Source organism: Pyrenophora tritici-repentis, chromosome 10 (assembly GCF_003171515.1).
Source record: "Pyrenophora tritici-repentis strain M4 chromosome 10, whole genome shotgun sequence".
Classification (NCBI taxonomy): domain Eukaryota; kingdom Fungi; phylum Ascomycota; class Dothideomycetes; order Pleosporales; family Pleosporaceae; genus Pyrenophora; species Pyrenophora tritici-repentis.
In genome coordinates this window covers 3317194-3343088 of record NC_089399.1, presented here as the reverse complement: position 1 = coordinate 3343088, position 25895 = coordinate 3317194, and the positions used below count along the sequence as shown (strand labels likewise).

The window sequence follows — 25895 nt, the reverse complement described above, 5'->3', positions numbered from 1 at the left end:
TTTATTAGACAATTATACTGCAGATTACTGCAAAGAAAATCCCAGTAGACAGAAAACAACTTATAAGATAGAGCTCTGTGTCGGACAGTGTGCTACCTTTTTGAGGTTATATCGATGATTGTTAGGTCACCGAGTTTTTCGCTGCACAGGGAGAGACGTCGACTAGCTGCTATGTACAATATTCCTCAGAGCACTCTTAGCACCCGACGTGGTACAACACCCGCAAAACGCAATAAGGTTGAGCAGGCAAATCAAGCTGCAAGTGAGCGAAGAAAGCGCAACAAAAAGCGGATCCGCAAGGGAGGGAGCCTATCGCAGAGATGAGGCAGAGGAAATAGTTACAAGGAGAGATGCTGAGACGCAGCTTGAGGTAGAGGGACGTGAGCAGAAGTATGAAGGACATCCGCGTCATAACCTGCTGTGGTGGTAGAAACACGTACAAAAGACTTTTTGTAGCTTTCTTATGAAAGTACTGATGAAGGTGGAGAAAACGTGCGTGAACTTGTTGTATTGGAGCTACGGGAGAAGAGAGAATATCTATGGTGCGCGCACGGAGCAGCTGACTAATCAGTGCCTGGCCAATCAGAGCACGGGAAGCCTGATTCACCGTGAATACTAGTGAAGGCTCTCACCGCGTCTCGACAAGTACCATGCGTCCATACACACAGCACAGACTATACCAGCCCCTTTGCTCTAAAGATACTGTATTCATAGCCGTACTACGTGATTGTCACGTTGTATTGATGAATTGCGGTCTAATGTGTCTTTAAGGCTGCTGGCGGCCTCATCTACTCAGTATTTGTGTCTGAATTGTAGATCACCTTGCGTCCAGTCAGCTTTAGTAATGTTTGGACGTACCCTGGCACCCATAGACCCCAATCCATTGTACATAACACTGATTTTCGCAATAACTCTTCTTGCATCTGCGGAGACGGTTACTATGAGCTCTGGATGTGGTTTTCTTTGGACCGACGATAAAACCAAGCAGCAAATAGTGAACAGTAAATCACGTACATGTTCGAAGTTGGTCCCGACAGCAGATCCTTGATCTCGAGGGGTGTTGTGCCTGCGCGAAACAGGTGTTAGTGTCATCTTGCGAGCACATCTGCGAGTGAAACCTACACTCCAGGTCGACCACCGTCCCACGATAAACGGCCCAAGACATGCATGGGTGGCTTGGCAAGTGAGATGTTAAGTTTGCGACCCATAAAGACATGCTTATTGTATGTAATCAGCAATCCCTGTGCTTGTTCAGCCGTGGCTAGATTCATGTAAAGTGTATATGGCGAAAAAGGACGGTTTGAACGTATTGTCCTTAAATAGATGTGGCGCATACACTCGACATCGAAGGAGTAGAACAGATTGTATATATCCTCTTTTATGATCGTTCCTATCGCACTTCTCCTCTTAGGCATGTTCTCTACACAGATAGAAAGACCTAGAAATATTTTCAAGCAGCTGTTCATGCGTACTACTATATAGCGGAGTCATTTACCTGCTCTCATAGATGCGAAAATCTGACAGAGTATGTTATTAACTGCGCCAATCTTGGATGTAAGCAATTCGTACATTGGTTGGAGGTGACAGATGAGGTACACACAATCACAGATTCTCAAGACCTGGTTTATTTGCCGCATGCCATCCCCAATAGAGTTCAAGATCTTGTCGAATTCTACCTCTTACTTCGTTCGGACCTTTAGCCGGACCGACTCTGATTCTTTTGTAAAACAATGGCGCACCATCGACTTCCTCTGTGGATCGTTGCGCATCTTCAGTCGTGGGCAAAATCGCCCAGAGTTGTTTCCCTAGGTTGTGACCATTGAAAGGATTATACTGCATTATCATGAATTCTGCAGAAAAGCCAAAGTCATCTAGCAATCTCCGAACGTCCTCTTCAATGGCCATTTCGGGCAAGCTCTCGAATTCAATAGTCCTGCCGCTATCCTATGGAAGATAGTAGTTGAGTAGACTTGAAAGGTTATTGAACGGCAACAGTTGATACTCCTTGGTTGGAAAGTAGGTGTGTAGCCCGCGAATTCCTGGAAAGAGGCGACACGCAGTGCGACTGCGTAACAGAGTTGGACTCGGCAGCCGGGCTAAACGATTGTGATGTGGGTCAGGATGTAGTCTTGGAGACGACTGAAGCGCCAGATATCCAAATCTCGTGCGACTGAAAGCCGAGGTGATAGTACCGGTCGACATGACGAATGATGAAGGATGAGTGGGGGAAGGCGGATCTGGAAAGCACACAAACCGAATACATCAGCAAATTCCTCCTCTCCGCCTTAATTCTGTTGTCACCAAGTCAAGTCCTGGAAAACAACTTCTGGTACAAGCCAGGACGTTAAAGTAACATTTGTCATGGTAGTAGTAGGGCCGAGCACTGGCTAGGTAAGTTAGAACGATAGTTAATAGCCCAAGTTAGCCCGGAACTAAGTTAACACTACCCCATGTTCCCTCGTGTCGCTTGCCGTTGAACAAAATTCGCCGCGCTTTTTACTTCGGCTGTTTAGCCTTTCTTCCAGGCTTTACCTTCTGTGCCAAGGGCAAGTCGTGTAGAGTGTACACATAGTGGCTTGATTGACAGACGGGATGAGAATGTGTTTGACCAATTATAAGCCAACATGCCCGCACATGCGCATCGTGCATATGTCGCCTTCCGTTACGGACAAGCACTGCTCTACACACTGTCAATGTAGTAATTTCTATTGGCTACCATCGCCGTCGAGCTCGTACCGAGTGCGCGATGCGTTAGTGGTATCAGGAAGATGTCGTAGTACAGGTAAGAGACACAGAGGGCAGATGTGATTGTAAAATGATGTCCGCGTATCAAAGGACTAATGATGGTATATAAGTAGATTCGGGCTCTAGGATGGGGCTTAGAGTAGGCTACCACAGCTTGCCCACCTTTCTCAGGATGCTCTCCATATTACTCGCAGCGGCTCCACTGATCTCGTTGTCACGAGAGGCAACGAGCAGTAATCTCAGAACTTATGAAGAGGTTTGATTTATGTGCTACGTACAGTACTCAAGTGTAAATACAAGACGTTGTGTGAAGAAAAGAAGTGGAGAGTTCCACCCAAGAAAGATACATAGCGGAAGAAAGCTCGTGTGATGTCATACGGTTGTCGAGGTAGTGGCATACTGTCGAGGATAGTACATTGCACTGTTGCGATAGGAGCGTGCGGATTGGAGACAGGAGCGTACGGGTTAAGAGCAGGAGCGCATGGGTCAGAGGCAGGAGTGTCAAGGGGACCACGGTGGTTACCGTGACACTCGTTCGCTTGTGGGTCATTCGAGGGTAACTTGAACTACCATTCGCCCTCACGTCGGCACCAAGAACTTGGTATTGATGTGCCCAAAGTCGCAAAGAGAAGACTTGTCAAGCGTGCCACTCCATGGGACCCCACACAGCTGAATTTCACACACGGCGTCGCATCTGGGGACCCCCACCCTCGCTCCGTTATTCTCTGGATGCGCATTGCGCCATCATCTAAACACGACAGGTCAAACGTAACAGTTACAGGCAATGTAGCGTTCTACAGCCACGAGACGGAAAAGTACATTAAAGCTTCACCAAGCCCCATTTGCGTCGACTATTGCGTTGGTACTGACAGCAAATTTACGACCGTTGCCGATCATGGTTAAGCATACACTACGTCCGATATTGACTTTACAATCAAGGTAAAAGCCGTTCATTGAGCTGTGTCCAGTCCGCTAACCCTCGAAAGATTGAGGCCAAGAATCTGACACCATTCACCCAATATTACTACCAGTTCAACGTCTGCGGCAGTTCTAACAAGAGTCCGCTCGGCAGAACAAAGACGAGCCCTGATGAATATGATGAGGTGTCGAAGATTGGTCTTGCCATCTTCTCATGCTCTAACAGGCAAAATGGATACTTTAACGCCTACGGAAACGCTGCCAGAAAAAACAATGTAGATTTCTTTGTTAGTTGCAAGACACGCCTGGCCTCAACACCACTGACCGATGTGTATAGGTCCATCTCGGCGACTACATTTACGAGTCTGCCAAAGGCAAGCTGGGACAAGATCCAAGGGCGACAAATCCTTCAAGGGAGATAGTCACTCTCTACGGTTCGTGGTACTCAGTTGAACATGGATGACAGAGATTAACACGCATACAAGATTACCGAACTAGAATCGGACAATATCGCAGCGACCCCGACCTTCGGCTCGCACACCAAGGTTTTGCATGGATCCCAACCTGGGATGATCATGGTACGCCAAGGCACATTTTTGGGATCCACACTAGATTGACACACCCATAGAGGTTGCAAACAATGGATATTGTGATGGCTTTAGGTAACAAGTTCTGGTGTCTTGCAATAACCCCTCTATTATTATTATTATTATTATTATTATTCCATTAGAGTCCTTTTTCAGTCAGAGACTATGTAGGACTTTGGCCGAAGGCCGTTCTATCTTGGTTTTTGTCGGCATACACACGGTGTGTCGCCTAATAAGGCCCAATGTACCGCCTCGATCCTACTTCGGCCCAACTCGGACCCAACGCTATGTATACCTTCGTAGCCCCCACATTCGTAGAATCATCATACACCAGAATACCAATACACAAGATTACCTTAGCTACTGTTATTCACCGTACGATCGTACAAGGCCTTCCAACACTGATCAGTGATTGCACGGCAGTCACAGACAGTTAGGTTAAGAAGAGATAGATTCTTTACCCCGCGCGTTCCCTAGATTGCCTATATCAGCAAGGCGGAGTTATCTATGCTAAGCTCACTGTTAGCTATATCAGGCGTCGTTCGTGGCTAGCGACCGACCGTTACAGCCGTATCAGAAGCGTTCCAAGACGCCGTCTATACACGCGCCAACCGACCGGTTGAGATTTGACCCGTGTACAACCCACGACCACCGACGCATCTCTAGCGAACGCAGCTAGCGCAACAAGCGTCAACAAGAACACAATAGCAGGAGAGAGAACATCATCGGAAAGAGCACCGGTAGCCAGGACACCGGCAGTAGGAATGGCGAGCAGTAGTAGAAGAGTGGTACCCACACTAGAGGCGCTACTAGGGACCACAAACATAAAACCAAGAGAATGGCATCACATCGATCCAGAGATTTGGGAGGACAACGTTGAAGCTCCAGACGATGAGGTAGGGATTACTACAGCAACAACGTACATTGCGCGTGCGATTGCGGACTATACAGATCGACCAACAGCAGATGAAGAACTCTTTTGGGAGTTCCGTCAGGACTTTGAAGGATGGACAGAGGCAATGTTCCTACGTGCCCAGCCAATATACACAAAGGAACTAAAGCGGATCCTCCGCTTTAAGGGAGTGTATACTGGCCGTATTAATATGGCACCTAGTGAGTCTCTAGCTAGGTTATTACGCATGGAGGAGTACCTAGAATGGCCTCAGGACGTATTCCAGTCGGCTGTGTTTGACACACGATCAGCTGCGCACATGTTGCAAGAGCGGGCACTACGGCAACAACGCAGTGAAGGATCAGTACAGTCCACAGATAGGAGATTATCAAGCCAGGCCCAGAGCCGAACCCAAACGCCTGTAAGGACAAGAGGCCGAGACGTAGACAGTCGGCAAACCCGCGATCAAGACCAGACCCACGCCCGTGTGCAAGGACGACAGGAGACCGTTGAGGAAGAACAACAGATTCAGGACCAGCTGGCAAAAACGATTGAGAAAGCCCAAAACCAACCAATCCGAAGCCAGCCTATAGAGACAACTGAATCCGCACCGCAGCCAGCCTATCAGCGCGTCCAAAGTCAGCAACCTCCCCTCACCTACAACAACTTCGACCGATTCCGCGAGTATACACCAGCATACCCCGGATATCCATGGATTCACCACCATCTCCCTCGATAACCCATCGCGCGGAGGCAATCCAGAAAGCGATGAGGGCGCTGCGGAAGGCTGCAGCGGAACATGCGGTGAGCAACGCACTTGGTACCAGGAATGGGCCTACTACAGACGGGGTACTGTCACTGCCTCTTCAGAGTGAGGTGATGGTATGGCGCGAGAAGAATGGATGGCAAGGGCCGTATAGAGTCATCGATATGAAGGACCACGATGTTACTGTAGACATGATCAACGGCCCAACGACGTTCCGATCCACTGTCGTAAAACCGTACTATCGCGATCTGACTACAGCGATAGACGGCGCAGATCAAGGCACAGGTGGATCTCCGACCACAGACGAAGCGATTGCTGATGAACCGCCACTACCGGTACCACCGGCGGAAGCCACCCAAGCGGCTCAGCCGCGCAAGCGGGGCCGCCCACCTGGATCAAAGAACAAGCCCAAGGTGCAGTACCTGTCGGAGAAGGAGGAGGACGATTACGCCCTGGCCGTCAAGCTACGCAATGACGGCGTGATTAACGTCCCGGGCGCTCCATTCGAAGCATCCGATCAGAAGGAGATCGACGACCTCGTCGGCCGTGGAGTATTCAGTTTTGAGCTGTTTGATCCAACTCTACACGGCGGGTATCGTATCTTCAAATCGCGCATGGTCCGCGAAGTCAAAGGCAAGACCATGGTCCCGTACGAGAAATCACGCCTCGTTGTTCAAGGTTACAATGACGAGGGCAAACACGAGATCCTGACGCAGTCGCCAACCATCCAACGAGCCAGCCAGCGCCTGATTCTAGCCCTAGCGCCTGCATTACTCGATGAGGGCATGGTTGTGGAACTACGAGATATCACGCAAGCGTACCCACAGGCACAAACAGAGCTATTCCGCACGGTTTTAGCGCACCTCCCAAAGGAGCTTATAACAAAGTATCCCAAGGGAACAATTATTCGCGTAATCAAGCCACTCTATGGAATCGCGGAAGCAGGAGTCCACTGGTTTGCTACGTACCAAGGACACCACTGCAAGGAGCTCGACATGGCTACATCAACGTATGACCCGTGCCTCCTGATCACGAACGGGAGACGGGAAGCGTTTGGAATAGTGGGCCTGCAGACAGACGATACTCTCGCGATTGGGACGCCTGCATTCTCTGGTGCAGAAGACGCTGCGCTCCAGAAAGCCAATTTTCGAGCTAAGCCCAAGGAGAGACTGTCCAAAGAAGTATCACTCGAGTTCAACGGATGTACTCTAACGTTGCGCGGAGACACGATTCTACTTACGCAGAAGGGACAAGGTGCCAAGATCGAAATCATTGATCCGAAGGCAGCAAACCGAGCACAGAAGTACATGGAGCAGCGCGCGCGTGGCGCGTACATTGCGTCGATATGCCAACCTGAAGCATCGTTCGATCTTTCCGCGGCTGCGCAAATACAACAACCTAAGGACACAGAATACGTGAAGCTTAACCGCCGGCTGCAGTGGCAATCTGAGAGCATACAACGAGGCCTGCGATACGTCCCTCTCGACCTCGCTACAGCAAAGCTGGTAGTGTTCACAGACGGATCCTTCGCGAACAACCAAGACCTTAGCTCACAGCTAGGGTACCTACTTATCCTTGCGAATGAGTCGAGTCGACAAGACAGCACGTTTGATATTCGTGGTAACGTAATCCATTGGAGTTCGACCAAATGCAAACGCGTTACCCGGAGCGTTCTTGCCTCAGAAACGTACGGCATGGTTAGCGGTGTCGACATCGCTATCGCTATCCTAACAACCCTCAAGATAATTACAGGACGCCTAGGTCTACCACCGATCCCACTTATTGTGTGTACGGATTCATACTCCTTGTATGAATGCCTCGTCAAACTCGGAACAACTGCTGAGAAGCGACTGATGATCGACATCATGGCGCTTCGGCAGTCATACGAGCGTCGCGAGATCACTGAGATCCGCTGGATCAACGGAGAGGACAACCCCGCGGACGCATTCACGAAAGCAACACCAAATCGCGCGTTAGAACGTTTCATCGAAAGCAACAAGCTGTCAATCCGAGTAGAGGGATCTGTGCAGCGACCTACGGAGTAGGCACATATGCCTATTTGGAATCCCTCTCATTGTGCCCTTTTTAGAAGACCCGTTTTTCCTTACATCAGTCGTTACAATAAGAAAAGATTGCCAGTGTCGGCATACACACGGTGTGTCGCCTAATAAGGCCCAATGTACCGCCTCGATCCTACTTCGGCCCAACTCGGACCCAACGCTATGTATACCTTCGTAGCCCCCACATTCGTAGAATCATCATACACCAGAATACCAATACACAAGATTACCTTAGCTACTGTTATTCACCGTACGATCGTACAAGGCCTTCCAACAGTTTTTCTAATTTACATGGTTTTCTGGTATGGTTCGCTAATATGGTTTTTGGCTTTTCTACAAAAGATAGCTTGTATCTGTTTGTTGCCAGGTGCTAAAGAGCAGTTTGATAAGTAGAAAGAGATGTAGCAGCGGGCTCTTGTGGCAAAGGAGAGGGTTGTGGTTTTAGTTTTATACAGTGTCTCTCTGTAGGTCTTCTGTTGGCTGTCCTAGGTACCATTTTCTTGTTCCTATTCTGGTGCTAGTGATAAAAGCTAGGGTTGCTTCTATACCTATACTAGTGTGGAGTAGTAGTGGTAGTGTGACTGGGCGATGTTTGATTGTTTGTAGGAGCGTTTTTCGATGGTCTTTGTATAGATGACAGTACAGTAGTAGGTGTTCTGGCGTTTGGATGTTTTGGCAGGTGCAGCGATTAGAGTCTCGTTTCTTAAATCTCTTTAGGTAGGAGTTGAAGTATCCGTGTCCTAGCTTAAGAGAGTAGAAGGCGCTAGAGGTTACTCTTTTCGTGTTCTGTGGCATTTGGATGGTTTTGCTGATTTTAAGAGGGTATTTGGCTGAGTAGGTAGCTTTGTTTAGAGCGGTTGCTCTTGCTTTGTATTTCTCATACTCTTGGCGTTGTTCCGTTTGTTGTATCCTTTTGATTGTCGTGCCCAGGTAGGCAATGCTCTTTGTTGTTGATCTGGGGTCCTCTTTGGTTGCTTCTTTTGCTAGGTAGTCTGCTCTTTCGTTTCCAACTATATCTGTGTGTCCAGGTGCCCAGAGTAGGTGGATGTTTGCTTGTTTTCGTCGGATCGTATTTGCCGCTTTTAGACATCGGAGTTGCCAATGCTGTCCTGGGTTATCTGATAGGTTTTTAAGCCTGTAGATTGCTGCTTGGTTATCTGCGTAGACCTCAAATTCCTGGTCGGTTGTAGCGTTCTTTGCTGCGTATTCGAATGCTCGTGTGATCCCTTCTAGTTCGCCGTTGTAGACTAGCTGGTATTGTCCGATATTAACTGTTTCTGAGTAGATCTCTTGCTGAGTTGAGTTGTAGACTGCTATCCCAACTCCTATTCCTTTTCCTTCTTGTGTTTGCGAGGCGTCTGAGTATATTGTCGTGTAATTGTCTAGCCTTGTTTTAATGTAGGCTTGGTGCGCATTTGCCTCCTCTTCTTTGGATTTTTGAGAGACTGTTACGGTATAGTTTAGAGTATCCCATGGCCTAAACCGGTATGGGATAGAATAACCCCTCTAACCACTACAGCAATATGAACAACACCAAACAGAGCTTCTTGAATTATCGCGGTATCAGTGTCGACTCGAGAAAAATGAACGCTGTCCGAGCCTACTTTGAATGGATGCCGTGAGTATCTCAACTGCATTGAGCCCTGAATATGCTGATATGCAGCGCAGCATTCGTCAAGTCGACATGGACGACAACCTTCGCATCTGGCGTAACTTCAAGATGGGCAAGCTCTTCGACCTCATCATGCTCGATACACGCAACTAAAACCGCTCAATCACGACGCTTGACTGGAACGATGATTACATCGAGGATCTCAAGGACAATGCTAGTCGCTCGTTGATGGTAGCCTCCAAGAGGATTGGTTCTACAACCAGCTCTCCAAGTCCCAGGAGCGCGGCGCTACATGGAGAATCATCGGTAATCAAATCATCTTCTCCCGCATGAACAACAGCGCCGTCTACAGCAACTGGTTGAATGCTGATCAGTGGGATGTGAGTTTCGCAATCAGTACGCGAGTGGAACCATCACTGACATCAAGGGCTACACGGCGAATCGCAACCGCACCTTGCATCACCTCTACAGCAACAACATTCGCAACACCGCATTTCTAGCCGGTGATTTGCACGCCAACTGGGTGTCCGATCTGGTTTGGCTTGAAGAAACTCCTTACGATCAAACTACGGGTGCTGGCGCCGTCGGCGTTGAGTTCGCTGGCACTGCCGTCTCCTCTAGCGGCTATGGCGCAGGCAGATCCATTGCGAATTCGAGTGATCGTTGAGCAGCACTTTTGCGCGATAACAGGGAGCTTCAGTGGACGGAAGGGTACTACAGAGGTTATTATGAACTGTATATCGTGGTAGATGTAACAGTACAAGCAGTGAGAGAAAGTTGCTATGCATTTTCTGATGTCTTGTTCTGTTCTGCTGTGGTGATGGCCTTTTATGGGGCCATCATACTAGTCTGTTTACATGACGTATCTGTGACATGGATAGGTGTAGAAGGTGCTTATCAGTAAGAGGAAGAACCATCCCGCCAACACGTGGCACCTAGGATGTCCTTACCCCATGAACCGTCACAGTAGAGGGATAGCCTCAATAGTCAGAAGAGAGGCTGCCGACCCGCAATCGGTAGAGAGTAGAGAACAAGAAGGTATCCGAACAATAGACGGTAGTATTAAGAATGGTGTACGATAAGATGATCCGATGATGTCGAGCTTCTCCTCGCGGAGTTGCCCTAAAATACCCAACCCTAGCGCCAATTACCTAACGCCGAACACGTGACAAGCTACTACACCACAATATATCTCCCGAGGAGCTGAACGCCCAGTACTTTGGTAAGTCGCTATATAATTCCTTTAGCAGTCTTCTTTTGTACTAGACTGACCTTTTTCAGGCTCTCCTTCAGTGGCTTCTCGCAATCCTTTCGATGTTAGCCCTGCGAACTTCACGGTCAAGGCTGGTGCGAATCACCTGCAGAGGTCGAATGGGACGGTTGTTGCGACGGATGGTCACGTCGAGAGTGGTGCGCTTCAGCGTGGTCCAACGATGCCTACGAATACGACCCTTAATACGGCTACTGGGGAATGGGATGTTACTGGGTTCGAGAAGATGTTTGTTACTTATGCTTGAATCTGTGGATGGGAAACCGCTACGGTGTGGTAGACGCCGGGTAGCTAGGATGACACGACCCAATTTGACATGAAGGCCTACCTATTTCCATGTGCCTAGATTCATTTTAGTCTTTGCCAAATCCAGAACGTTTTAAGCCGTGTAAGGTAGTCATCGTGACTTCATATGCACGAGTTGGTGTTCCCACCTGCCCCGCTCAAAGCGAGTCATGACGCACGCCTTCCTGTAGAACCCTAACAAAGGCCGGCGCTGCATCAGACCACTCCAGCACCCCATAGAAAAAGTAAAAAAGAACACCAACTCAAGCATCGCAATGGCGTCCACGATGAAAGCATGGCAGTATAACAGCACAAAAGGCGGCATCGAGAAAAACCTGCAACTCAACGATGCTGCACCGCAACCCACCATCTTCGACGAACAGATCCTCGTTGAAGTCCATGCCATGGCCCTCAATCCAGTTGACCATAAAGTCACCGAAGGTCCTCTGCCACTACGTCTCATAGGTACCAACATCACCCCCGGCGCTGACTTTTGTGGTAAAGTAGCCAAGGTGGGAAAGAAGGTGGACTCATTTCAGATTGGCGAGTTTGTGTTTGGCGCAAAAGTTGGTGCGCTGACGGGCGGAACGCTGGCGCAGTATGTGGCTGTGGAGAAGAACATGTTGACGCGATTGCCCGAGGGGGTAAAGGTGGAGGATGCGGCCGGTGTGGGGGTTGTGGGGTTGACTGAGTAAGTTGGCGAGAAAAGATCAGAGATCGATCTATGATGTGGTTTGGCTGATTACGTTTAGGTATCAAGCACTTGTGCCCAACGTTAAGAGCGGCGATAAAGTCTTCATCAATGGTGGTTCGGGTGGTACTGGCGTCTACGGCATTCAAATCGCAAAGGCCCTGGGTTGCCACGTTACGACTACTTGCTCAACGCCCAACGTCGACTTCTGCAAGAGCTTAGGCGCTGACGAGGTCATCGACTACAAGACTAATGATGTTGTCGAGACGCTTTCTGCCAAAGGCCAGATCTTCAGCCTTGTGGTGGACAACATCGGCACACCTGCTAACCTCTACAAAGCCGCATCGGCGTTCCTACTATCAACCGGAAAGTTCGTTCAGATCGGCTCGACGCTGAGCCTCGGAAGCATCAAAACCGTCGGCGGAAACATGCTGCTCCCAAAATTTCTCGGCGGAGGCAAGAATAGCTATCAGATGTTGATGACGAAGCCGTCGGCGGATGCACTAGGACAGCTTGCTGAGTGGTTCAAGGAGGGCAAGTTGAAGGGAGTCGTGGACACTGTGTTTGATTGGGAGGATGCACCCAAGGCATTTGAGAAGTTGAAGACTGGTAGGGCGAAGGGTAAGGTCGTGGTTAGGGTGCCACAGGACAAGGCCAAAGAGAAGGCTGCTGATGAGAGTGCTTAGGGAGTTAGTGATATTCCATTTCTGTGAATAAGTTGATATCCGAAGGTATGAAGTATCTAATGACTCTCTTCATTGTAATGAAAACACGCTGCTCTTGTTCAGCAAGAGATAGTGGCCTGATGTTTTTCCATACTTCCCATGAAACATCTCTTATGCTGGAAAGCACTCTTCATCAATGTCATATTCTCATCAAAACTTGGTTGATCGAAGGAGACTTCGTGGTGGTGAGGGATCGATTAGGGTAATGGTTGACTGTCAATCAGCTAGGATTACGACTAGACCACGTCAAATGTCGCATGTTTGAGGCAAGCGTGGGGATGAAACAAGTAGTGCAACAGCCGCGCCCCAGTCGTTCCTTGGCGACATCCTTGAACTTCGAGTTCCATCGCGTCTTCTTCTTCAACCTTTCCTTTGTTCTCTAAAAATTAATTAATGCAAATGTCACCACCATGACATTCACACAGCGAATCGTTCTCGTCGCGTCCTCGGTATCCCTCCTCCTCCTGATCGCCTTGTCGCTAGCAACCTCCATCGAAGTCCGGGGTGCATCAATACCAATCATACAAATCAGTCTCGCGCAGGCCGCAAGACTTCCACAAAACGATGATCTAGTCGCGCAAAAAGGGTTGTTGAATGGGACGGATTTCGATCGCACGGATGTGTTCAATGGCACCAATGTCGTAGACGGAGTGACGCTGGAAACCTCATCCACAATGGATAGCGCAGAGGGCATGATTGGCTCTACGCCGCAACCAAAATCGAGCGCAGGCTGGGCTGATGAAGGTGTCCTGGGACCCAAACCTACCCCTAAACCTTCCGCGAAACCTCAACCTCCATCTGACGCGCAGATACCAATCGTTGCTCTCACCTACTCAGGCGCGGGCGGTCCGAAGCATTGTCGCGGCGAGCTGTTAGCGAAAACTTTTCTTCCGCGTCCGGTTGAAAAATGGAAGAATGGCACTTGCATCAATCTCCCGAGCGAAGCGCGGTGTGGTGTATTTTTTTCAAGCAAAGGCGACAATTGCGAAGCGGCATTATTCAATATGCCTGACTGCTATAATACGACGCGGACGTATGTGAATACGGTTGTGTTTATGCCAGAAGAGCGCGCAGTTGGAGCGCTTTGGAGCAGCATGTTCTTGCGATGTGGTATTGACGTACCGGAAGCCAAGATGTTGGATCCAGCTATCCTGGGTGGAGCGTTGAAGCCTAAACCGAAGCCCGGTGGTGGATGAGAGGGAAAGTCGAAGGATCGAAGAAAGACTGAATGCAGCGTCTATGTGATGCTAATCAGAATTGTCGTTGGTAGTGGATGCATGGCCTTTCATCCTGCTCCATCTCATCAGGTTCAGTGGCCTCGTACTCGCTCCCGTCCTCGCTCTCATCCTCGTCACTGGTATCACCGCCTTCAACATCAAAATCCCAATCAGGTCTTCGCAAGAAGGTGCTCTCCCGATTACCTTGCCGAACGTGTACCGTATCCGCGATCGAACAAAGACCAGGGACCACATCCCAGCCAGTCTCAACGCGTCCTCACGCCTGTCGCGCGGACTGCCTACCAACGAATCTGCTCCATCACTGAACTCAAGTTCTCGAATTCGGAAGTTTTCTGAAAACTCATCCAGCGGAGGCGATCTATCGTCATGCTTACGAGCCAGTCGGATTTCCGTTTACCGCAGCGCAAAAAGTTTGAGCGGGGTGTTTCTGTACCTGAACGGCGAAACGTGGTAGTAGAGCTGTTCGACATCAAAACACTGGAGGAGTAACTGGTGAGGATGAGCTCTTCGGGTTCAGCGCTTGCTAACAGCTCCAGCGCCGGCTGATCGGCGATTTCGTAATGCGTGTAGGGATGGAGATGTAGAAGCGGCGAGGACTTCAGGTGTGGCATGGTCGTCGCACTACAATCAGAAAAGCCGTAGCTAGGAAACAATTCCATGTCAATTTTTTGATGTTGGAGATGAGAGTACGGAAATCTTGAAGTAGCAAGATTGGGAAGCGAGTGTGCAATTCATGGGAGATATCGTATACAAGACTCCTTGCATTGTAGCTCCACAACGAAAGACTGTATCTTCTGCGCAATAGAATTCGCTTCCAGAGAGTTCTTGACGCACTATATTCGAATCACTTAATATTATCCTAATGTTTGTGCGAACTAGATAATCAATGGCCATATCTATTACATATTCCTTGTATGAATGGTCGGGATGCACCTGGCCCGTTGAAGCTGGGACACAAGACTGGAAATCTGCGTTAGCCTGTCCGATAAGTGACATGCCACCCAATATTGCCTCTGCTCCTGTAGTTCAACATAATCTATATCAGGCCCGTGGGGGGATGGCGCAGTGGTAGTGCGCCTGGTTGCTTCTGCTAGCTTGCTCGCAGAGGTTGAAGGTTCGAATCCTTCTCCCCTCACCGCTATAATAATTCTATTATTCTAGCTTTACCAAAAAACATCGAACGGCTCCTTTCGAAACCTGGAAAGTTTTTCACCAATACCCCGCACGCTTAACGCTAGCCGCCGCCGTACAACCGAGCCACAAAGTACCGCCGAGACGAAAATATGCCGCAACTGCCGCTATATACAACAAACGTTCAAGGTCCCATGACTTTTTCCCCTACGAGGTTTTTTTCAGTCTTAGGAGCACGGGGTTATTATAGCAAAGGGATTGGTCACAAAGGTGGAGATAAACGGGTGTCTATTACAAGGTCTCTCTCTCTTTCCTGTATAGAAGCAAAAAACCCAAACCCCCATAGTCAAACTCGACCAAAGAAACGAAATCCTACGGGTATAGAGGGAAAAAACTAGTCAAACGGCCCTAGGCCACCGTCCTACATAGTCTCTGACTGAAAAAGGACGTTAATGGATACTACTACTACTACTACTATTAGACTCCGCAACAATCAATTCAATCCGGTCACTCTCCTAGACCCACTTACCTATCTAGGTAGGGCTTAAACTCCTATAGGTAACTACTAGGCTTAAAGCGGTAATCAATCAATCCAATCTGAACCTTCTAGGACCCACTTAATTGATTGTTGCGGACTGTGACTACTATATCAGGCCCGTCGATCGTAAGCTGTGGCAGCAAATTGGACGCCTGGATAGTGAATGGGTGGCGAGGCTTTTGAACACTAGCCGGCCCACTTCATCTGCTAGTTGCGCTTTTGGTCCCAAAATCGAAAGATGACATATTGAATTGGGAATTTTGAACAACGTCAAGGTGTCTTGACAGTGCGAGGTGGGGTTTGACGGCTGTACGTATGTAAGCTGCCCAGGTGCGGGCCGTGTCCGCGCGCTAATCTAGGGCTTAATGACTTGGGGACACCTGCAGATCCAAGCGCACTTCTCTGTGGATACCGAATGTTCATTACCCATGGACTTTATGATTGTCAGTGGAATATTTGCGAAATCTGATCCCCGCCCGGTGTTGAGACAGCGGTGTAGTTTGTCCTTTACTTGTGTTTCTAGTATCTTGTCTACCAAGAGAATACAGAGCTGGAGCTTTAGGGTACCTTGAGCCATGGATACAAGGGGGCAGTACAATACGCATGTGTGCTCGCCTGTTCACGATGGACCCAGACGATGTGTGGGCAGCGATCATGATCTGAAGGTGTGGAGAGACATAATGGAACGCGCATTGAGGCACAGCCACAGTGATAGTCCATGATCTGCAGCCATGAGGGCTGTCGGAAGGCTAGTCGATAAACATATACTTATGTGACTGTTAAAGCTTGTTGTGGCGAGGATATTTTTGGATTAGTCTTTGCTACTAGTCTCGATTGGGTCTAGTGATAGCCGTGGAGCCGCCCCCGCACAGCAGTTAGGCGTCCGTAAACAGTCTCAGTCTAAAGAATCCTTCGAGGTAGAGATCAACATCGCAGGTGATTCAAATGTTCGCCACAAGCTATGTGACTAAATTTACTCTGCGCTCATCGTCCCCTGCAAGCTCTCGTGGCCAGCATCGGCATGGAACCGCTACGCCCACCTGCATCATACACCAACATCCGATAATGAAGACAACTACTAGCTTGTTTGAACGAGAACCAGGCGTAAACTCCCATTTCTTACATGTGGCTCTGTTACTTATTCTCGTTTGTACACATGGACATCCCGTGTTTTTCATGCGAAAACAGCCTCGCTGTTTGGCACTGCCATCAAGGCCACCCGCCGATCTGTAAGATGCTGTTGCCTAATCTCAACAAGGAAAGACACGCGCATTGCAACATGTATTTATCTCCTGGCCATGAATTGTAATTTCGAATTGCCCATATCCGAATTTCGTTGCTTATTACTTCACGACCAATTATTCCAATTCCAGACTTTCAATCACGCAGAAAAATTTACCACAATGGCAGGACCAGTCCTAAACCTCGGCATTTTCAAGAAATCAAAAAATCACACGCTACGCGCGATTTCTCTCGCTATCTTTCCGCCTGGCTTCATTCTCCTCTTCATTCAAGGTATCGGCTCGGGAGATGTTAATCCCGCCATTGGCATCATCCCATTCTTCTTCTCGGCGGCTTATTCAGCGCTCCTTCTTGCAAATGAAAAGAAGTGTGGATGCCAGGCTAGTGGGCTTACAGGTACTCCCGTACATCTAGTTTTCGACGTACTACTAGCGGCTGCACTTATCGTATGCCTAATCTTGTAAGCAACTAGCATTTGAACGCGTTTTGAGGATTAACGCTCACAATTTTTTCACAGGGACTGGGTAAATATGACTATACGTTCTGATTGCGATGACAGCATGATCATGTTGGGCACTTACGGCACGAACTTTCTTATTTGCAATTTGTATATTCTTTACTCCCTTTCACATCCGAATCTTGCTAATTTGTGCAGCCTCATTCATGTATATTTTGTTGTAAACCAGTTACTGGATGCATTACAGCCCGGACCGGCATATCCCATCTCGTGCCCGCAGTGCCAAAACGGGTCCTTCTCAGTCGGAAACATCAAAATTGGCACAAAGTTCCAAGAATATGCACCCTTGTTGGACCGAGCGGGTGAGCCAAGAAACAGCGTGGAAGAGCCGACTGCGGATGATGGCGGCTCTATGGTCTAAAAGTACAGTGGCGAGCTGGTTTGGAGCCTGAGTGGGAGCCGAGCCCAAAAAATCCACATCTCCGTGGGCAACATCATCATTTGGCGGCGTTTGGTTCTTTTCCACATATATTCGTTTACAGAAATTTAGATATCCGGAGTTACTAGACTGCAAATTTAATTCTATATTCTCGTTTGCCAACAGTAATCCATGCTTCGGCAGATGAGTGGTATGTCACACATAGTTAAAGAGAAAGCAGTGATGACAGCCCGTATATAAAGCCTGCGTTGCTTCGAAAGACCATAAAATCACTCCACCGAATGTTCATCTTTCGGAGTAGTGCGGCGTTTCACCACATCGGCTAAGACTTCGCTCGGCAATGGCTCCTCAGTATCGAGAACTCTCAGCCTGGTTACAACGGCGTGGTCGGTATCAATACCCGAAAGAAGTTGCCAAGCCTGGAAGGCCTCTTCTGTTGTTATGTCTGCGATGCCTGCAGCATGTAACTCAGGATTGATGAGAGCTGTATTTGACGCTCGCCATGCTGTCGATTGTATAGCGACAGTGTTGCAATATTGTTTCCGTCGATGGATAGCTAGTCCGTCGAGAAAGGTGTTTGATGCGGCACTTGCAGACTGGCCCGGCGTTCCAATGACCTGATTGATCGATGAGAAGAGTATGAGGAAGTCAAGCGTCCCTGGTGGGAAAGTCTCATGCAGGTTCAGAGCCCTTGTGATCTTTGGAGCCATGACGGTAGCATAGGTGTCAGAAGTGGTGTCTTTGATGTATCCATGCTCCGGTACGGCGGCAGCATGAACAACCCCTAACACTGGAGGGAGTGACAGTTGCTCAATTGCGCTTGTCAATTTAGATGATGCTCCCGGAAGGCCAATGTCAAGTGCTAGGGCATGTATTGTCGCACCACGATCTTCTAGCAGCTTGATACGCTCGATGATTGAAGACATCGGTCCGAAAACGGAAGGCCACTCCTTTCGAGGCGGCAGAGTGTGACGCGATACTACAACGATCCTTTGAGCACCTCTTTCGACCAAGAACTGAAGTACCTCAAGATCTAGCTTCTCAAAGCTACCAGTGACTAAGTACGTTCCACCAGGCCGGGGTAGAAGACTTTTCCCGGGTTTTTTGGCCTTTTCGCTCGCAGAGAACTGCCTCAGCCGCGCAACCTGTGGGACCCCATTCTGTACGCGAACTACGCCTTGCATGCGCACATCTCTGATGGAAGATAGAGGAAGAGCTGCTCCTTCATTGTCGATCAAACCACCCCAGGTATCCGAGTGTTCTGATGCAGCGGCGCGTGCGAAGCCGTATAGAGAGTATCGCGCTACATGATCAAGACATTGACCTTTGTAACTGCTCTCCAACACAACAAACAGCTTCGGTCTGCTAGGGATTTTCGACATGATAGATAAAATGCTGGCCACTTGCCAAACCAAAGTTTCTGCTGGCTACGTCCCCGTTCTTCTCGGCTTTTGCAGGGGCGTAGATCACCACCGCGTCGTCCTGAGCCAAGGTACTCACTACAGTATAGTCTTTGATTTCCTTGGACGTAGATATCGTAAGAACTCGATGAGCCAGGGGTTTCAGGTCCTTGACATAGTTTTCCAAAATTGAAGTGTCGGCTGATATAACTACCGCGCTTCTCATTGGTAGCGGCGTCTCTGAGAGAGGAGCGGCAAACCAGGCTAGTCGGTACATGAGAGAGTCTATGAGCACAGTCCGCAACAATCAATTAAGTGGGTCCTAGAAGGTTCAGATTGGATTGATTGATTACCGCTTTAAGCCTAGTAGTTACCTATAGGAGTTTAAGCCCTACCTAGATAGGTAAGTGGGTCTAGGAGAGTGACCGGATTGAATTGATTGTTGCGGAGTCTATCTATGAGACCTTCAGCGGTGCCACAAGAGAGGCCTGCTGTCGTTAAATCGTCTGAACTGGCCTTTCATGTTGAGTTAGATGCTATTCTGAGTAACACGGTGAAGGTAATTGCACACTTACTGAGCTAGGCTGCTGCTCTTTTCCACTGCATACTCCGGGATCATGTTCATCCATTCCGTCCATTTTTCTCGTCGGGATTTTTGAGTAAGATGTCACAATTGAGTCAATTGCAATATCGATACGTTGAGAAATTAAGGCCAGCGTCTACATAGTTAAGAGGTCTCCGAAGCCGGTCAACCAACACCTGATTGAATTTGATTCCAAAACCTGTAATCGGGAGGATTTTGCCGCCATGATTCCATTGGAAAGCTTGAGGTGTTCAGGACTGGGTGTCAGTAGTAACATGATTCAGGAAGTTCTTGAGCGACGATCCATCGCACTTGCGCTTATACGGTAAAGTGTTGCTTAATCTGGTTGAGGTTGCATGTAGAACCATGACCGGACCAGCAGAACATCCAACCAATTAGAAACCGCGTAGATACTGCGAGTTAGAAGGAGCAGATTGGTGGAAACTTTCTGTTTCTTTTGAGTACTGTGCATCGCAAGACGAAGGGATCTCGCCCTTGAGGTATGCACATCAGCCACTGCAGCTCTTGGCAAGACCCGCATTGGTAAAATCCTCCGAAACAATCCCTTGACAACGTCATACCAGAGATTTTGGAACAAAGAAACAAGCAATAGCCGCAGTGAATCTATATGGAAGAATTCAAATGGTCTCGCACTCGCGTTCGCTACCTGCCGAACGCCCAATCGGAAGGTTGCAGCTCATGCATATACAGGGGCGCCCTTCAACGGGCGTTCATGAGGTACCTACTCACCATCTCTGGGCCAATAATGGTTTCCAGGTAAACATTGCTGCCAAGGTAAAGTCTACGTTCTATCCATGCAGATTATCGACGAAGGGTCGTCCTTTCATGGCAAGAGCATGGGCTGGCTCCGCGGATGATCTGGCATGCTCGCTCTCGAACCTAGGTGAATTGGAATAAGTGTTGTTATACACCATATAGAAGCTATAGAGCACAAAAATACTTCTATATTGTATAGTATAATAGATAAACATAGGGGCCCGAGGAGAGAGTATATTAGTGCTGGACAGACTTGTCAACAATCAATCGATCGACATGATTGATTCCTATATAGGTTAAAGAATTACTTCATTAGGCAGCCTTTAACCTAGATAGGAATCAATCATGCCGATCTGATTGATTGTTGACAAGTCTGGTGCTGGATAATTGCATTCTCCGAGTAAAAAAGAACAGTGATAGACACAAACTTGAGTTGTGATGAAAAGATACTTATACATTGGGTACATAAGCATTGATTTAGATCTAGGTATATATATCGATGTATGAAGAAAATGAGGACTTTAAGACTGGCGTATAATATCTGGAAAGAAGAAGGAAAAGAGGGCCTAATAGGTATATTCTCACTAGATTTAGAATTTAGTACTTGCCTCCTATTTACCAAGGGCGTAGTATACCAACGCGTATAGCGAAGGGATGTATCACGGCAGTCCATCTGTCTGCCATTAGTGTGGCTTAAGTGCCGTATATAATAGGGTACCTTCTTCGCAATCTATGTCCTTCTGTATCAGACATTCAGATACTCGCAGAGTATTCAACTGATATACACCCAGTCACAAACAGCAGCCATCATGAAGCTCGTCAACCTGATTACTACCACCTTCTCCCTCCTTGCTGTTTCCCAGCCGCTTGCAAGCCCCAATTCGAAGCCAAGCGATATCATGATCGGCTTAAGCTTGGATCAGTGTTCTATCGACACCCCTTTGCCAAAGTAAGTCTTTTCCACTAGCGCATCCTCTCCAGCATAAGCTCCACCATAACCAGGGCAATAAACTATTTGTACTTCAATCCTAACACCTACAGTCTGGTGGCTCAGCAGGCTACAGCTCGGGAAGTCATCCGAGCCTACAATGTTTGGGACATCGAAGCCATCTTGGCTTATCGAACCCCTGATTGCAAGCATCAAGTGCTGCCTCTCTCCATGAACCGAACCGGGAAGAGCAACGACGAATACCGCGCCTACTTCGAATCAATCAGGCCCAATTATGTGAACTTCACGGTCAGTGCGCTCTAGTCAAGCAGACTTAGGTAGTGTGAGACGACTAACATAGCTGCAGGCTACGGTCATCGAGGAGCTGCATGACGCTAAGACTCACAAATGCATCATCCACGCCCGCAGTAAGGCTCAGACGGCAATCGGGCTGTATGCAAACGAGTATGCGTTGATTCTGTCCTTTACGGAAGATGGCAAGAAGGTTTCTCACTTTGACGAGTTTGTCGACTCTGCGTACTCTGTGAAGTTTCAAGCGGACCTTGCGAAGGCTCTGGCAGGGAATTCCACTGGCCCTGCTGAGTAGTGAACCCGTTCTGAGGTCCGAGACGACCTTCTCTACGGCTGTTCTGTAGGGGTGGACTTATAGACAGTATAGTACTTGCACCGCGAAACAATGTATTACTCTCGGTGCTTCACGCTCGCATCCATGTTGAAGCGGTGACTCGCCTATGTTCTGAAAGTGCAGCTTGCTCTAACCTGATTCCTATGTCTGTTTTTCTTGCTTCACTCAATCATGCAAATTGTTTCGTACACACACGAGGCGCTTTGGGCTAGCATCTTGCTCACTGCCAGCTCGCTTGGTGCAGTTCGACCATGTCGAGTTAGTTTAGCACAGCACATGATGGACTTTAGGAGAAACGAATAAATGTCATTCGCTATGTGGGGCTGCAACACGACGCAGTGTGACCTTGCCGACAAGATCAAGCTATTGGCTCTTCGGCATCCAGTAGCTGTAGCCGTGTGACTAGACCGATCTTTTGCAAGAGAACGTCTAGGTACTACAGACCAAGCGTCATTGGACCTTTTCAGAAATCAGACAAGTACTTTGAAGACAAGAGATGTTCGAAACGTTGGCGGAATGATCATACAAGATCGAAAACCTAGCACCAATTTCGTGTTGAGCACTGATCCTCCAGTTCAATGTTTGAGAGGTTCTGCATTATTCTTCGCCATGCCCGAAGGGTTTGATCTAATAGATCGAGAAGGGCGCAGGGTAGGTGGTTACTGCGTTGCTGTATGACACTGCCATTGCAGCACTCATCGAAGTCTATAACGATAAGCTTTGCATTTCATTCATTCATCATAATCCAATACAAAAAAGGCTATATGACCCCCCGAGCTCTCTTCCAGAGGAATCATTGATGTCATACAAAATTATATGTCCCCCGCCGTCCCAGACTACTGCCTCGCTACCCCAAAGCTCTCGTTGTCCTGATGTACTGTTGTGGTAATAGACGCGCTATCCGGTTTCGTCGCAAGTTCGTTCTGACTGCCATGTGTGTTTGGGTCCTTCTTCGGTTTGGGGCGTGTCGGGGCACTGCCGATTGTGGGGAGATGGAAGCTGAAGACTCCTCCATCGTTTGAGGGGTTCTTGTTATTTTTGCGGGTTGCGCGGATGATAATGGCGAAAGAGGGGCAGACACCGATTATTATAGCTGTAGATGTTAGTATCGAGCTGGTTTTTGTAGTGCAGTTGCGAGGGATAATGGATGATCTTACCGACAGCTGTCTCAGCCATTCCTCAGACTGCAAGCCACGTACCATCCATGGTTGCGTGGGTCTTGATAGTGTTCGCGGTAATTTGAGCAGCACGTAGTGTCGCAATGAAGATGCAAACGATACCGCTGGCAAAGAGGACTCTGATGGCCGTCTTCTGCCCCCGCGGCATGTTAAGGCTCCATGTTAAGTGCCAAGGGAATGCAATCACTACAATGAGACTGAATTAGAATATAGGATTTGACAATGAGTCATGAAAGCACTCACACATGATGTTGGTAATGGTATCTGCGGCAAATGAGTACCAAATGCTGACGAACTGTCGCACTCTGTTGTTACATCCTCTCTTCTTCCCTCCTCCAAAAAAGCTACCCAATGTCTCACAAGACGTGAGAAAGGCGATGTTAGAGTGTTATTAGGAATATAAAGAATGGTTGTCAACTCACAAAGGCGCAAAAGACAACAAGAAACCACCAAATCCTGTTGTAAAGCCCAGGCAGCCCAGCGAATAACTTTCTGTACCGAAGCAACAGTCCAAACTTCACACTCCACAATATGGTCCAGAAAAAGAGGAGAGCGGGGAAGATCAACCTCCCAATCAAGTAAGCATCTTCCTTGAGTCTTGGGTATGGCCCTATGTCGCCGTTCGTGTACTGTCATACTCTTTCTCGTTTGGGTGACAAAATAATGTACAAGATGCACTGCGCGACGAATAAAATATATGCGAAAGCCATCCAGTAATCTTCGGCTGCTATCTTTCTTGGCCGGGCATATTGCAACGCGATACGTGCGACCACGACCGCTGATACTACGGCGAGGGTTGCATAGCCCACCGCTTGTACAGTCTCCGAAGAGAAGGAAGTGTTTTGGCGCGCTGACTCTTCAGCCTTGGATGTCATTGTAAATAGTCGGTTGATGGGAGTTGGAAGTTGTAAAAACAGAGGGCTAAACGACGATCAAAGATGGCGATGAAGCGAAAGGATGAAGATAAGCGTGTAGCCTTGGAGATCAGCGTCTCAGTGTACATGAATTATAATTCCCATCCTTCATAATTCACTAAACAAAGGTACACTCGGGTGGGTCGACCGAACCATCGTGCTGGTACAGCAGTGGGAGGCATCGCATGCTCATTTGATTGCAAGGCAGGCAGGAAGAGGCACAGCTGCTTGGATATACCTTACGCCAACTATGCTTTGCTGTATGAGTTTATAAGCGAGTAACCGTGAGATACGATCCATCGTATCTCTTCCAGATCTTCTCCGAGCGACTTCATACGCGCGGCGTGTGCTGACGGATGAAATCATGACAGGGTGTCCAGAGCAGGTGAGTCGCTCGACAGCCGGCCCGACAACGGGAATCTTGCCACGAACATTGGATTTCAAGGATTAGGATAAAGATTATGGTTTCACAAGCAAGGCTGATGGGCGGCTGATGGACGTGATACTAACGCGGAGTGGTTGCGCATGCTTACACGCGACGGAAAGCAATGCACCTGCCCTTCTTCCATAAAAACTGGGCAAGCAATTCCAGAACGTGGACAGGTAGTACTGGAAAAAGGGTTGTTGCCGTGGGCGAGGTGAAGGATTGATACTGAACCGGTAGACAGGCTCGCCCGCAAACTGTGCCGCAATGCCAAAGAGGCACGGTTTGCGGGACACGGAGTTAACTAGCCGAACCGTTGCCACCCGAACTTTGGCCCCCTTCACCTTCACCACGTCAGCTTACCCATCTGATTCTTGAAGTATATGTATCGACACAAAGACAGTCATTTGAGAATTCCATGTCAAATAATTGCGCCGTGCGCGAATATATCATGGCTGCGGTCCCTGATCTAGCGGGAGCCAGGAACATGATCCCCTCAAGCAGCCAAGCATCTAGGTCACACCATCTAGATAAATTAATGCAGGGCTTGCATCTCGTCTTTCAACTCTTCGAACACTACGCTGTTTACAGCATCTGGGTACATCGGCTAGCATCCTTCATCCCTTTGTCTCCAGCGCGGTAACGATCTGTATATCCCGCGATTGGACAATTAATCTGTATTCCGCCTACAAGCATCACAGAACGTTGCAGAAGAGGCTGTCCGCATCAACCGCCGTGCGTCCATGAGCATGGAAGCAACATCTCTAAGCTCGCCATTTGGCTTGTAGTGTAATTCATTACTCGCCACCAAATGCCCTACGGCTTTGGTAGAAGCTACAAAACGCTTGCCGTCTGCAACCAGGGCTTGTCTCTTCACACCGTGCCGCAACCTCTAGATTCCAAATCTGTGGGCTGGCAACTGTTTAATCTCCGTCGCCATGAGGTTCTTCCAGAAGTACTCACTTGGCGTCCTCGTCTTAGCCGCTAGTGTGTTATCCCAAGACATTTTTGAGCCGTCCGACTTCAACGTTACGAAAGCTTTGATCCAGAACGGCGTCAATGTTTCCGCCATAACCGAGTTGGCTGGCTTGGTCGTTCGCTCGTCGCTGAAAGGCTGCTCGATAGCGGTAGGTTCCGACTCTTTACTTCATTGACGCTCATGCCCTGCCCAAGCAACAAGTTAGCGCTGCTATACACAAAAGACCGTCTTTGCTATGCAAAATTTCGATAATTCTCTAAACACTACCAAGTCACTTACGAGTCTTGGCTTCCTTGCTATTCTTGGTGCATTAGAACAGGAGGATACTCGGCTGATTCACCACACAGTGCAATAGCCTTGAGCTCCTATTTGGCAGCGGAAAAGTTTCCAACGCCGCACCAACTACATACTGGTCGATACAGCAGTCCAACGTGCAACCGTAATGCACCTTTACTACCAAAGCAGCTCCC

General features: G+C 48.5%; 14 protein-coding genes across 14 annotated transcripts; 11 read left to right on the top strand and 3 right to left on the bottom strand.

The window, feature by feature from the left end:
• Positions 1 to 3640: 3640 nt before the first annotated feature.
• Positions 3641 to 4329, top strand: PtrM4_051170 (PhoD, Phosphodiesterase-alkaline phosphatase D; the record flags this gene model as incomplete). The annotated part of the gene is made up of 5 exons (XM_066104902.1): positions 3641 to 3643; positions 3732 to 3950; positions 4001 to 4097; positions 4149 to 4241; positions 4292 to 4329. The coding sequence occupies 5 exons, from the start codon at positions 3641 to 3643 to the stop codon at positions 4327 to 4329; spliced, it is 450 nt and encodes a 149-aa protein (XP_065959466.1).
• A 685-nt stretch (positions 4330 to 5014) lies between these two features.
• PtrM4_051160 (uncharacterized protein) lies at positions 5015 to 5881 on the top strand (the record flags this gene model as incomplete). Its single annotated transcript, XM_066104901.1, has 1 exon — positions 5015 to 5881. The coding sequence occupies one exon, from the start codon at positions 5015 to 5017 to the stop codon at positions 5879 to 5881; it is 867 nt and encodes a 288-aa protein (XP_065959465.1).
• A 29-nt stretch (positions 5882 to 5910) lies between these two features.
• On the top strand, positions 5911 to 7953 carry PtrM4_051150 (uncharacterized protein; the record flags this gene model as incomplete). The annotated part of the gene is made up of 1 exon (XM_066104900.1): positions 5911 to 7953. One exon carries the CDS (start codon positions 5911 to 5913, stop codon positions 7951 to 7953), a length of 2043 nt encoding a protein of 680 aa, XP_065959464.1.
• A 462-nt stretch (positions 7954 to 8415) lies between these two features.
• Positions 8416 to 9442, bottom strand: PtrM4_051140 (uncharacterized protein; the record flags this gene model as incomplete). The annotated part of the gene is made up of 2 exons (XM_066104899.1): positions 8416 to 9395; positions 9421 to 9442. 2 exons carry the CDS (start codon positions 9440 to 9442, stop codon positions 8416 to 8418), a joined length of 1002 nt encoding a protein of 333 aa, XP_065959463.1.
• A 49-nt stretch (positions 9443 to 9491) lies between these two features.
• PtrM4_051130 (PhoD, Phosphodiesterase-alkaline phosphatase D) lies at positions 9492 to 9733 on the top strand (the record flags this gene model as incomplete). The annotated part of the gene is made up of 2 exons (XM_066104898.1): positions 9492 to 9586; positions 9637 to 9733. The coding sequence occupies 2 exons, from the start codon at positions 9492 to 9494 to the stop codon at positions 9731 to 9733; spliced, it is 192 nt and encodes a 63-aa protein (XP_065959462.1).
• Positions 9734 to 9909: 176 nt separating this feature from the next.
• PtrM4_051120 (uncharacterized protein) lies at positions 9910 to 10247 on the top strand (the record flags this gene model as incomplete). Its single annotated transcript, XM_066104897.1, has 2 exons — positions 9910 to 9960; positions 10008 to 10247. 2 exons carry the CDS (start codon positions 9910 to 9912, stop codon positions 10245 to 10247), a joined length of 291 nt encoding a protein of 96 aa, XP_065959461.1.
• Positions 10248 to 11410: 1163 nt separating this feature from the next.
• Positions 11411 to 12512, top strand: PtrM4_051110 (Qor, NADPH:quinone reductase and related Zn-dependent oxidoreductase; the record flags this gene model as incomplete). The annotated part of the gene is made up of 2 exons (XM_001936892.1): positions 11411 to 11826; positions 11888 to 12512. 2 exons carry the CDS (start codon positions 11411 to 11413, stop codon positions 12510 to 12512), a joined length of 1041 nt encoding a protein of 346 aa, XP_001936927.1.
• Positions 12513 to 13555: 1043 nt separating this feature from the next.
• On the top strand, positions 13556 to 13747 carry PtrM4_051100 (uncharacterized protein; the record flags this gene model as incomplete). Its single annotated transcript, XM_001936891.2, has 1 exon — positions 13556 to 13747. The coding sequence occupies one exon, from the start codon at positions 13556 to 13558 to the stop codon at positions 13745 to 13747; it is 192 nt and encodes a 63-aa protein (XP_001936926.2).
• Positions 13748 to 14155: 408 nt separating this feature from the next.
• PtrM4_051090 (uncharacterized protein) lies at positions 14156 to 14278 on the top strand (the record flags this gene model as incomplete). The annotated part of the gene is made up of 1 exon (XM_066104896.1): positions 14156 to 14278. The coding sequence occupies one exon, from the start codon at positions 14156 to 14158 to the stop codon at positions 14276 to 14278; it is 123 nt and encodes a 40-aa protein (XP_065959460.1).
• Positions 14279 to 16861: 2583 nt separating this feature from the next.
• On the top strand, positions 16862 to 17578 carry PtrM4_051080 (uncharacterized protein; the record flags this gene model as incomplete). Its single annotated transcript, XM_001936889.2, has 3 exons — positions 16862 to 17160; positions 17218 to 17307; positions 17356 to 17578. 3 exons carry the CDS (start codon positions 16862 to 16864, stop codon positions 17576 to 17578), a joined length of 612 nt encoding a protein of 203 aa, XP_001936924.1.
• Positions 17579 to 17865: 287 nt separating this feature from the next.
• Positions 17866 to 18978, bottom strand: PtrM4_051070 (putative 6-methylsalicylic acid synthase protein; the record flags this gene model as incomplete). Its single annotated transcript, XM_001936888.2, has 1 exon — positions 17866 to 18978. One exon carries the CDS (start codon positions 18976 to 18978, stop codon positions 17866 to 17868), a length of 1113 nt encoding a protein of 370 aa, XP_001936923.2.
• A 2187-nt stretch (positions 18979 to 21165) lies between these two features.
• Positions 21166 to 21891, top strand: PtrM4_051060 (uncharacterized protein; the record flags this gene model as incomplete). The annotated part of the gene is made up of 3 exons (XM_066104895.1): positions 21166 to 21305; positions 21398 to 21593; positions 21652 to 21891. The coding sequence occupies 3 exons, from the start codon at positions 21166 to 21168 to the stop codon at positions 21889 to 21891; spliced, it is 576 nt and encodes a 191-aa protein (XP_065959459.1).
• Positions 21892 to 22766: 875 nt separating this feature from the next.
• Positions 22767 to 23106, bottom strand: PtrM4_051050 (uncharacterized protein; the record flags this gene model as incomplete). The annotated part of the gene is made up of 2 exons (XM_066104894.1): positions 22767 to 23023; positions 23088 to 23106. The coding sequence occupies 2 exons, from the start codon at positions 23104 to 23106 to the stop codon at positions 22767 to 22769; spliced, it is 276 nt and encodes a 91-aa protein (XP_065959458.1).
• Positions 23107 to 25384: 2278 nt separating this feature from the next.
• PtrM4_051040 (uncharacterized protein) lies at positions 25385 to 25868 on the top strand (the record flags this gene model as incomplete). The annotated part of the gene is made up of 2 exons (XM_066104893.1): positions 25385 to 25573; positions 25773 to 25868. 2 exons carry the CDS (start codon positions 25385 to 25387, stop codon positions 25866 to 25868), a joined length of 285 nt encoding a protein of 94 aa, XP_065959457.1.
• Positions 25869 to 25895: the final 27 nt, after the last annotated feature.